This window comes from Clavelina lepadiformis, chromosome 5 (assembly GCF_947623445.1).
Source record: "Clavelina lepadiformis chromosome 5, kaClaLepa1.1, whole genome shotgun sequence".
In the NCBI taxonomy this organism is placed as follows: Eukaryota; Metazoa; Chordata; class Ascidiacea; order Aplousobranchia; family Clavelinidae; genus Clavelina; species Clavelina lepadiformis.
In genome coordinates this window covers 5,384,443-5,396,787 of record NC_135244.1, presented here as the reverse complement: position 1 = coordinate 5,396,787, position 12,345 = coordinate 5,384,443, and the positions used below count along the sequence as shown (strand labels likewise).

At 36.1% G+C, this 12,345-nt stretch overlaps 1 protein-coding gene across 1 annotated transcript; it reads left to right on the top strand.

The window, feature by feature from the left end:
* The first annotated feature begins 5,100 nt into the window (after nucleotides 1–5,100).
* On the top strand, nucleotides 5,101–11,658 carry LOC143460561 (uncharacterized). The gene is made up of 6 exons (XM_076958131.1): nucleotides 5,101–6,677; nucleotides 8,444–8,828; nucleotides 9,137–9,290; nucleotides 9,894–9,977; nucleotides 10,354–10,448; nucleotides 10,792–11,658. The coding sequence occupies exons 1-6, from the start codon at nucleotides 6,554–6,556 to the stop codon at nucleotides 11,525–11,527; spliced, it is 1,578 nt and encodes a 525-aa protein (XP_076814246.1). The 5' UTR covers nucleotides 5,101–6,553; the 3' UTR covers nucleotides 11,528–11,658.
* Nucleotides 11,659–12,345: the final 687 nt, after the last annotated feature.

The window sequence follows — 12,345 nt, the reverse complement described above, 5'->3', positions numbered from 1 at the left end:
TTTGCGTCCCCAAAGACAAAAATTTTAGAAAAAAGTTTGTTTTATACATAACTTATATATATTTGTAGGGCTATGCTTCAGTTTAAGATAGGCTTTTAAATCGGACAACATAGCTTCGATCTTGCTTTCATATTTGTCAAGATCCATGACGAGCGACGGTGTTGCCTTCGCCCAATTTTAAGATAAAGACGTTTTTGTTGCTTTTAAGTTGATTCAGAGCATTTTTTATTGAGAGAAAGTAACCCACTGGATGACTTTTTAAGCAGCTTATAACTTTACTATGTAAAACATCGGCTTGATCATGAAGTATTTTCTACATTTTATTTGTTATAACAGCTAAATTTTATAGAGTGGAAATTGGATTTGAGACTTTAACACAATTTAAATCAGTTTTTACAACAAATGAATTTTGACTAAACTTTAGAAAAGATTGGTTCACAATCACAATTTCATTTATTTTTGATTAAGGAAGGGCCTGAGTGTTGGTGTCTTGCAAATGCTTTACCTATAAGGACATGAGTTAATTTCTTAAAAACAGATTTATGCTGTGCACTAAAAGCCACTAAACTTAGTTGCCAGGTTTTGAATTCTTTTACTTTAGAAAACAAACGTAATAGGCTATTGAATGATTCTTCAGACAAAATATTTTTCAGGATGATTCATAATTCTTGCTGCAATGCAGTGATATGATGAACGAACCCTGATTTTTATGCAGTTAAATCCGAATCAAAGTTTTAACTACAATTTTAACTGTATACATTTTAAGTATAGTAATTATAAATTTGATTTATAAATTTTTTTGATTTTTGACATGTCCTTAAACTTAGAAAAAAGGTATCCAATTTTACGTATATAAGGTTCACAATTTTACCTGTGGCGTGGTCAAATCGTCTAGATCAAGAATTTTAATCACTCTAGCGGCTAGAGTCTAGCCATTGGCCAAACATAGAATTAGATGTCATACATTGTCGGCTGGGCAGTTGGGTATCCAATGGCGCTATCGTTGTAATGTTCAGTGAATCAGCTTCAGCTCCTGTTCAGTGGATCTGGTGGACAGTTCTAAATTCGAGCAATACAAAGAATAAAAAATGTTTGAAAATCGGAACTTGCACAAAGGATAGCTCGGTAACCGGGGCTCGAGCGATGAGGAAGAGTCGGCGGGTTTGAGTAGTGCAAAGATTTTCCTCAGTTTCATACCATTCCATACCTTTTCACGAAGAAAACAGCCACGAATCCATTAATTTAACTAATTCTCACCGGCTGCTTATTAATTATCTATGCACAACTTCTTCTCATTTGCCATCAAACTTAACAAAATACTCCGTACTTAATTATAACGCGGTTCTTCGAGCAAGTGTCATTGTTACGCCTCGAGATTCACCTGCATGAAGTCATACTCTCTCCCAAACATGTTACAATAAATGACTAGTTTGCGACATTTTTTATTATTACTTAACCAATAATACTTCTTTTTAATTCTATCACCTGTTTATTTGGAGTTAATAACTTAATAGTACTTTCAGATATATACGATAAACTTTGTTGTTGCAGTATGTACTGTATAGCAATCCTTACGTGAGCGGTAACTCCAAAAACAAACTGGCCTTATATGAAAGAGTAGTTGTCATTAAATATACTGGGAAGTGGGAAAGAATTTTTAAATAAGTGCCAAAAAACGCAAATTAATCGCTTAATTATGATGAGGTTGGCGGTTCTTATTTCATCACAATAACAGAAACAATAGGGTATTTGGATCAAGTATGAATAGCATGTTTCTTGTGATAGGTAATAGGTATAATTATAGGATACATAACAGGAATATTTTGCATTAAACAAACCTAAATCAGCTTACAGTTGGTTTATTTGTCCTATAGTTAATGTAAATGTTAACCTGGGTTCAGTTCAGTCTCGGTTGTTAGCCCTAGCCTAGTGCGGTGCTGGTAAATGCGGTAAAAACAAGAATGCTATGCCAGTTTAAGTGCTACCATCTGTGACATTCCTATTGAGACGTATTCCATCCAAAACCCCTTAGCTAGCCCACCCTACCTAATACAAACCCCAGCCATCAGACATTTATTTTTATATATCGTGACGTCATACTGACCGCCCTCCTCACCATACTAGGAGGCCAAATTTTTGATACAATTTTGGCAATAACTACTTAACCACTGCATATCATTAGAATTTCTTTCACCTGTATGTTAACTGACAACTGCTCTTTGATTAAGGCCAACTTAATGTTTTTGGACTTGCCTCTCGCTTAAGGCAGAGGCTGTTAAACCTTCCCATCCAAACTTCCCAACCTTCTCAAACTTTTGACGGCAAATTGCCTCTCCTTTCCCTTCCGCAAAACATAGTCGTAGACTCTTATTGTATCAAGATTGCGTACATTCAATCAAGAGGATAAATTGGATAAAATAACGCAAACTTTAACAAATAAACCCAATTTGATTATTGTGACGTTTAACGATATGATTTATCACAAACTAAAATAATTTCAACTCATATTTATTGTTGGAAATGTTATTTATAAGTATAAAAAATGAGTAAATTCACCCCTCAGATAGGTGAAATCTATCCTCAATGGTGAATTTACCCCTGATTAACAATTACCGATTTAAGACCTAAATGAATTGTCTATGAAAAAAATTACCGTTCGAGGTAAAGAGTAAATCGTCAACAACTAAAAATAATTGCCAATTACTGAGTAGTTTGTCGTTTACAAAAGACAAGAAGCTGAACAGAATTTAGCATGCCTTTGTCACGCTTTGTCACCCTGACACCGCTTGCCAAAATCTGTTTGTCACTGAAGGGAAGTGCTGCTCTACCTTACGGTCGAAAAACGCACCGTTGTTTTCATTAGAGTGTATAGCAGAGTTATTGTTAATGAATTCACGCAACTTCGTAAAACTTTAATTGTAATGTATCTGTATCTTAATAATTATATTATATTGTCTATGAATACATTTCCAAAGTTTAGTATTAATATATTTTCAAATCTTGAAAATCTTTAGAATGAAAATCTCAGTGTACACACAAACCGCACAAGCAAGCGGTTTTGAATTGACCGACTACCAACCGTCAAAGTAACCGGTTATTAATGTTCGACAGTATTCAAGGAAAATATGTAATGTCAATGGCACTTTGTCAAAAACAATTTCGGATAAGTAAGCAAACGATTTAAAATTTTTGTCTGTTGGTGGTCTATTGACTGCAAACGTGTAGTGAATAGCTTGTACTACAATTAACTAAACCAATATTGTGGCTTGGAAAGTACAGACAAAGACTGTGTAACCTTTTTACCTTTCCGTAACATATAATATTTGGGTTTTAAACGACTCAAAAAATCCTATTTTAATGCTTAAAATCATAAACATGGGCTCCCATCATGGTTGCCAACTGGTATATTTATAAACCAAATTCCAGAAATCTGGTATATTTCAAACCTGTTTGGTATGCGATTTTTTCGTTTGGTATATTTTGGAAAACTGGTATATTCTTGGTATATTTTTGAAATTAAAAAAACTGTTTCTGAATTTCTACCACAGATTTACTTTACAATCTGGCAACCCTGCAGTAACAGACTAACAGTAGAGTGTAGGACTGAATTTACTGAAACTGAACTGCTGAGTGCTGTTCTATCACGTAACCCAGATCTTGAAAGCCAGTACAGAAAGTTAATTTATCACATATGGGAAGAAGAAAAGTCTGCTTTTCCTGACGGATTACCAAAAGAAACTGTTCCATTTCGGCTTGGTATCCGAAACTTTGAAACTGTTGATAGTTGTAAACCCTACAAAGAGTTAGCACATTATGCTCTTGCTTGTTTGGCTACTCCAGTCAGTAACGCTATTGTTGAGAGAATGTTTAGCCACGTCACTTGTGTAAAAACTAAATTCCGAAATAGGCTTAAACTTCCAATGCTAGAAGCAATTCTGAGGGTAAGGCATTGTTTAATTATGAAAGGAGAATGCTGTAAGAAATTTGATGTTACCCAACGAATGTTCGAAAACTTTAATTCACGTATGTATGATCTAGAAAATGAGGATGGAAATAAGTTTGAATTACTTGACTAAACTTTTTCATTCATATCAATGCATCGTCAAACATTTATTTTTCAAGGTTCTTGATAAAAAATGGCCGTCAAGTTTTGTTAACATGTAGTGTTTGTATATGTGCCTCTAATTGCTCATAGTTTGTTTGTTTTTTTCAGGTAAACATAGGTTTGGTATATATTTGGTATATTTTAATTCAAAATTTGGTATATTGTTGCCTTTACAATCTGGCAACCCTGGCTCCCATGTAATAACGATTTTTATCTCATTTTTTAAATCATTTCACGATTTTGACATTTACTAATATAGCAGCGTGTATACGTTGTTTCCCGCTTTTAAAATACCGTTAAATCAGCATCGTTTGTTCTGGGCAAGGATGAAAATAAAAGCAATGTCGTCAAGCTTATAAAAGTTTTCCTTGCTGTTTTTGGAAAAAACACAAACAAAAATCGAGTGAAAAATTGTAACCACGTAACAAATCATTTTTATACGTACCTCATGTAGCAGAATCTGTTGTTTCCGGAGGACAGGATTACCTCGAAATTGGTTTATGTCTTAAAATTTAGGAGCATAACCCGCCAGATTAATTTGTCTGAGTAGTTACAAATTTAACCAAATCGGATCGAAATTGTCTAAACCCGGGTCTTATTAGAAGCACGTGAGACGAGCAGAGCGATGCTTTCTCACGCTCAATTTACCCAAAATTTGCTACATCAATGTTTCATAGCAATAGCTATACACAGTACAGTTTGTCAATGGTTTGACCGCCGAATCATTCTAAGATTATTATTTGTACTAATAATGTTTTTACCTTGCGTCGTATAGCTTTACGTACATATGTACTAATACAACAGTAGAATTCCATGTTTGGTGTAAACAGCAGCGGTGGGCCAGCCACAGTCTGACGAAAAACAAATATGACAGTCTTTAAACTTGTACCTATAACACATTTGGTAAACAAATTTAATGAGAGAAAGGAAAAAAGCTTTAAAACTAATTGGCGCTGAACATAAATCCGGTAAAAGTCTCATTAAGAATTCTCGGAGCAAGATCGGGCCTTTTCCACATTCAGGGCGTGCTGGCTTTAACGTATCAGAGAGCGTCAATCAATCATTGTGAATCAAACAGCGGCGAAACGAAATTCGATTCGTTTGGACCAAGCTTCACTTCTGACTCCACACGACTAGTATTGTAATGTTTGCTTGGACGTTTGTCTCACCCTCGTCTTGCTTTTTGCTATAACGGGTATGGGGTAATTTGTTTATACTATAATCTGTCACAGGCTTAGAGCTCATGCGTTTTAGCGCCGTGCCCGCGTGCACAATCTTTTCAGGTTGCGTGTTAGTTTGTTTTAAAAACGGCGCCGGTTACGTAAACGCGGATAATTAAAACAATACCACAATGCTTACTTTTTGAAAAGTAGTTTTGTGATTACCGATATACTTGTGCGGAGAATGAGTAAGCTAATTGGTGATTGCTATAGTCTATGCGTTTGTAGGTTTAGTGTGATTAATTTTGTTGTGATTGCTATTACGAATATTGTTACGTCAGTAGGTCTTATTACTAAACGGTAATAAAATTGGAGATTTTAACTATAAAGAATTTACAAAAGTTAAAGACACGAAGCCAGTAAAAGTGGCATTTCCAGGATTATATCGTGTCCCTTTCCTGTTGTTTCAAGAGCATTATTTTAGAAGATTTCCGAGTTTAAATGTTTATCTAAGTCGCGTGTCGCCACTAAATGAGAGGGTTATTTGCAAAATCGTCATAATTGTTTCCTCGATATTTGTTAACGACAACAATAGTCGCGTGGTCGACCTGTCGTCGTCGTAAGAATCGACAGTTTTTTTTGGATCCGTTTGCCAAGTCGCCATTTTTGTTTTCGGTTCGTTACCACCAGAGCTAGTCAGAACAGCATCTGTTTTCGAGGAGCTCAAAGTGGTAGTTTACTTGAAAATAGTTAAATATTTTATGCTAGAAAATATCAGAGCACAACGAATTAGCAAGGTTCCACGGCAAAGACGCAACTTGAAGGTTGTTATTTGGGGTCATTATGACATGTTGCGTTGTCTCTAACGGACATTCTATTGTGCGCTGATAATTTATTTATCATCTATTGTTTGTTCAATTGTACAAGGTTTGATGCGAAATTAAGCAACTAAACAATATCTAAGACCCCATTCGCCCTCTCAAAGTCATGCATTAATAATGACGTCATGAATATTTAGCGCATAAGAAATAAATAACCCGAGATTAGCGAAGGGCATTAATCTGTTCAGAAAGGAAAGGTAATCTTTGTTTTAGCAGGTAATATGGAAAAAAGGTTTAGATTTTTTATGTAGCTTTCCAATGCTACACTGCCAAAAACAAATACTATATGAGATAAATTTTCAAACCAAAAACAATTATGATATACGCATTATACGGTATAACTAATAAATAATGATGTATTGTAAATTATAATACGACCTTGAAACTCGCGCTTGAGCCTATAAGGAATGTCTGGAAATTTTCGGCGCGATTTCAGCGTAAGGAGGTTGCTCAGTGGAGAAGGATCTTTTCAAGAGGCGCAAGAAGAAGGAACCAGGAGAAAAGCATCACCGATGACTAAGGTTTCATTGGGTAAGACGCATGTTTTCAATAGCTATATAACTTCCTCTGTCGATTACAACCAATTAATTTATATCAGTGATTAAGAGGTCGTCTGTTCAATTTTTACGCGGTGAGACCATAATTTTGTAAAGCAGTTTATATAGACCTATTGTACTCTTCAAATAAGAATCGTGTTAATTGTATTGTCATCAAAAAAATATAAAGTGGACCACTTCATAAGCTTAAAATAAATCTCGTTGCCCGTGATATGATTTCATGAAAATGGTTTCAAATAGAAGTTTTGTAATTAATTATTACAACCAACAACTAAAACGAATATGACGTAAAACTAAATCAAAAATTAACCTAATTTGTCGTTGTAACGACGCTACCTCTATACTCTCTACTTAATGTCGCCTTCCCACGTTAATAAACTCACCTTGACCTTCGACCTCATATGGGTTGCTTTGTTCAGTTCGACAGGTTTATTATATACGAACGATTTTTCGAAAGCTATGTTATACTTTAGTCAATATGCTCAGGGCCATTATATTCATATAGCTAAATAACAATAATAACTTACTACTGCATATATATATGTAAGTACTGTATACTTATTACTTATGACCATAATAGTAATTCAACGATGCACGGTTCTTCTTTGTCTGCGGCGGCTTTCCACGCAGATGAAACATGTGGTAAAATGTATAGAAAATGAATGAATTTACTTTACCTTAATTAACGGGCAGTGTAGCTGAAGTTTTAATTTTAATCCAACATTTTGTCATTTTAGTCTAAGAAACTTCATTAAAACACAGCAGCCGAAAAGCAGCAAATGCATTAAAATAAAATTGTCAAAAACGTGCTGCAGACGTGGGAACAGGGCGGGTCTGTCAAAGAAAAAATAATAAGAAAGGGCGTGATCATGACATTGAGCTTGACGAGTGTGATTTTGGGATTACCTTTCAGCACTGGTTATTATTTCACCTTTAACATGAATCACCTTTGAAGAATTGGGCTTTCCATTTTTTTAAATTATACGTTCGAATATCTATATCTGTAAAATGTCGGACTCCAGGTATTAGATTTAAACCTGAATCGGCAGTAAGTCCCAATTTACTTCCGCAAATCAAAACTCCGCGAATCACGTCTTGTGGTAATTGGCAATCAGGCAAGGTCATATACAATTCACATTGTAACATATGACAATACATGAGTTTTTGCTTCACAATTAAGGCTGTCAACACTTTCCAAGCCTCAAGTGACTGTGAGATTTAATATTTGTTCGATTCACCAAAAAAAATTACAGGGTTTACGACTATAATTAAAACTAGTTGAGCAAAAATGATTATCGCGTCATAATAGCCTATTAATTGTTATGTTGATAAATGAAAAGTAACGTTCCAGGCAGATTCTCCGCGTCGTCGTTGAGTACAGTTAGTCGGTATAAGCCAACAACCACAAAGAATTTCCTGTGTGTTATGCTTAATCCAAACCTACCATGTTTGTATACCAACCCTGAGCAGTAATTACAACAATCGGTCAAAAAAAAACAGTCGTGTTTTTGTCACCATAACCAACAATTAAAATCGTCGTCGAAGTGGCGCTTGGATTATGGCGCTTTCTTGCCTGGCATGTGAAGATTGCCTTATTCATAATTCTTGTCTTTTCTCATACCATCATGGCTGTTTGATACTAAAACGTGACCACTAACTCTTAAATCGAACTGTTGCTAAGTGACGTTTACTAAACGATTGTTTAATCTGACAAGTAATTGTGACGTAATCGATTGGCAGGAGAGCTTCGTAGATCGTCAAGCAGGTACTACGGAATGAGCGGAGAAAAAAGAAAAGAGAGCAGGCAGCAAAATTCTGGCTTCACCCTGTCCAACACTCATTCGACTGGAAGCTCGCAACAGACAAACATGTCGCCCGAATCACAAGTCGCTAACTCGCCCGATTTCAACGCAAGCAAACCCGGTAGAGATTTACCGATCTACGACAACCACTCTCCGCAAAATGGCGGTCAAGCAGCAGCCACATCACTGTCCAAGACATCTCAGATCGAGGCAGGAGGAGATGTGAAAGAAAAACAAGCTATGCAGGATGATTGTGAGGCAACAAGTAAGGATTGCAACAAAGACGAGAAATCAACAAAAGATGGAAAAGCAAATAATGCAAGGTAGGATATCATTTGAACATAATTTATTTGCGATAGGCGTGCGTTGCGACTTTGTGTTTTAATTTAATAAAACTAGACGTCGATTAAGACAATAAGCTTTACTGGATGTCTTTTAAACAATGCTCTGAATATTGCAAAATATGTTCCTTAAAATTTCACCTATAAAATGAATTTTACGCACAATGAAAATCAGTTTTCAAGCAAAAATTTATGTTTGTTTGTTAAATATAGTTTCCGCATTGTTTGACGTTTTTTTTAAATAAACATTGCTTAATTATAGTATAATGCCTAAATTTGTTTAATTGCAGCCCACCAAGCAACAAATACGGAAAGAAGCCTCCGTATTCATACAACGCTCTCATAATGATGGCCATTCAGAGAAGTCCACACAAGCGACTCACACTGAGCCAAATTTACCAGTACATAACCACAAACTTTCCTTACTATAAGGAGAATAAGCAGGTAATTGATTAATTATATTTTTACTTTTTATTTAAAATTTTTTATCATTTCTCCTTCAGCGTCAAATGTATACTTAAATTCTTGTGATAGTATGTCGTTTATAATGAATGTTAATCTGAGGCTTACCGCAAATTTCAAGTAGTTTTAAGTAAAATTAAAAATCAGACTTTCGTTTTGTGAATGGCATTTTGACCTCCTCATATTAAAATTCTAGTCATCAATTAGAAAACTTAAACCAATTACTAAATTCTTCAGGGCACTCAAATTGTAAACATTTGTTATTTGTTAAATCTGTAACAGTTGTACAGTTGTAAGCAAACGAAATAATTTAAACGCACTAGAAAACAAGCAGCATGCCGTAAATAAAAAACGTATATATGCTTGTAATTTAAACTTGTTGCTTGTCGGCAAAACAAATATAGCGACATTACTAGCAATTCACCCGCAATTCATTCTTCGGGCAACAACTTCTAATGAAAAAGAACTCAAAGTTTTTATTTTAGAACGAGTTTATATCGCCACAAAAAGCAACTGAAAATTGGCTGATTCAAGCAAAACTGTTACAAGTAGTATTATACTCATAATTATTAATTTGTTTTTCAGGCGTGGCAAAATTCAATTCGACACAATTTGTCTCTCAACAAATGCTTTGTCAAAGTGCCTAGGCACTACGACGACCCAGGAAAGGTAAAAGATGTTTTACAAGATTGAATAAAGTTGAGATTAAATATTTTTTAGTCAATTGTATAATTAATAAGAAGCAAAGTATATGAGTGTAATTCGATGTGTTATTGAAAATGGAATGTGAAATTAATAACTTATATTTTTACTCGAAAAAGCAAAGCCTATGTTTAACCAGTATTAGTATTTGATAAACCTCATTTGTAAGGATGAAAGAAAATTCCGGGAATTTTATTTTTTTTGTTTAATTTTGCTTATGTTCGTGAGAACCCAATAACAATTAATAAAATCTCATGTTTAGAAAATAAAACCACTAATTGGCCTACTCCTTTATTCTCAAAATTTCTTTAATGTTTGACACTTGAATACTTTTTAATGACAGGGTAATTACTGGATGTTGGATCCATCCAGCGACGATGTATATATCGGCAGCAGCACCGGAAAACTAAGAAGAAAAAGCACTGGGAGCCACTCTAGGTGGGTGTGTGTGTCTCTTTGATATAGTAATTGTCACTGTTCTCTCATAACAACATCATAATAAAGCCCTTGACTTTGAGACGCCATAGTCTTGCTCTTCAACGCAAACATACTTTGATGTGGCCATATTACAAATCCGATTAACCTTCACAAGAAAACAATTATCCATGCGAGCGACCGCATCGTGCAATTATTAAACATAGTCCAATAATATTAAATCTTGTAATGGCAACTTTTACACATAAATATTTCTCAAAATTTACAAGCCGCAAGCACATAATTTCTGATAATCGATGCCTTAGCGTACATTTATGAGAAGCTAATTCTATTTTTAATATTTCAGAGGCAGACTGGCGCTGCGTCGACGAGCTTTTGCTCAAGTTTTCGGTGCCCGAGATCCCCTGCTTCCTAATTCTGTTGCCCCGTTGTTCAGACCTCAAGTAGGGTTACCCTACGACGAACAATCCCTGAGACTGAGCAACAGAACACAAGTTTACCCGCTGTTGACAAATCCAAGCAATCCACTTGGCGGTTTTAGTGAGTCAAAGCTAGAGACGCTCAGTCGCTACCGTCAGCCAATGCAGGCGCCATTGGATGCCTATTACGCCCAGCTCGCATCGTCAGCAGCGTTGATGGGGAGACTGCCAACGCCCTGGAACTTTTCATTTCATCCATACTTGTTGAGTAAAAACGCCCAAGGTGAATTCCCAGTTGAGAGAAGAATCAGTGACGTCATGTCTAACGCGATGTCATCCGAACCTGACCCGGTGACGTTAGTATCTCCCTCATCCAAGCCGGAGGGGTCAGATATGGCTCCCAATTCTTCATATAATCAAGATACACCCAGCGAGACAAATTCACGCTGTTCGTCTTGCTCAAATGAGCAGAAAGTGCCCCAGGAGGCTGAAGCCTCTTTGGTAAAAGCTGCCCCCACTCCATGGGTACCACGTACATCGGGTGTATCCTTTCCATTCTATTTTCCTCCTAATAATCGTTTGTTTATGACGAGCCAATCGCCAGCTTACCCGTTTGTTAACCCCTTTGCATTTTCAGATGTTGGGTCATCTTTAAAGTTGTGATTAAAATTCCAGGACAATTTAAAATTGGAGAAATGTGTTACCATTGTGTTGTAAGTCGTGACAGTGTTACTGCCGTATTTGTGATTACTCACGTCTTCGTAGCTTGCAATAAAGTTTTTTCGTGAAATTAACTGTGAGTCGTTGGTTTAGTAGCAAACTATGCTTTGCTAAAAGTGTTACTAAAGGTACTAAAAATTACGAAAACCTGATGGACATGTGAGGAAACTATCGTTGCCTGTCAAGGTCTTGTTTGAAATTTATATAAGACGTAAAGGTCTAATAGACACCACTCCCAAGCAAGACGTATTGTTATAAGTTATACATATAAAAACAGACACCATAAATGGAATATTCTACTTTTCGTGGAGTTAACATTATCGCTTAACCAGTGTTTCACAGAAGCATCACGAGCACGATCTTTAGCGATGTGTTTTTCTCGTGGCTAACATTGTTTGCTCACAAATGCCACGGTCGATTGCAAACTGCTCAGTTTAGGGATGACCCATTCTGTGGGTGCCGAGATTGATCGTGATGTATCAATAAGGCGGGTGTCACCATAAAAGCACTTCCCCCTGTTTAAACACAGGTGCTAAAGTTGGTTTGTGACGCAATAATAAATAATTGGCGTTCTGCTCGGTTTCCTCATTATTCTTTTGCATGCAGCAGCCTCCAGCAGGGGATTGTGACGTAGGAAAGGATCGTTTGTGAGCGATTTCCGGAACCCATCGCATGGATTGAAAGGGATTACCGCGCTGGTCAACTTTGTAACAACATATAATTTGTGTCATTCTCGTTGCCCGGTTTTATAAGCTTACATG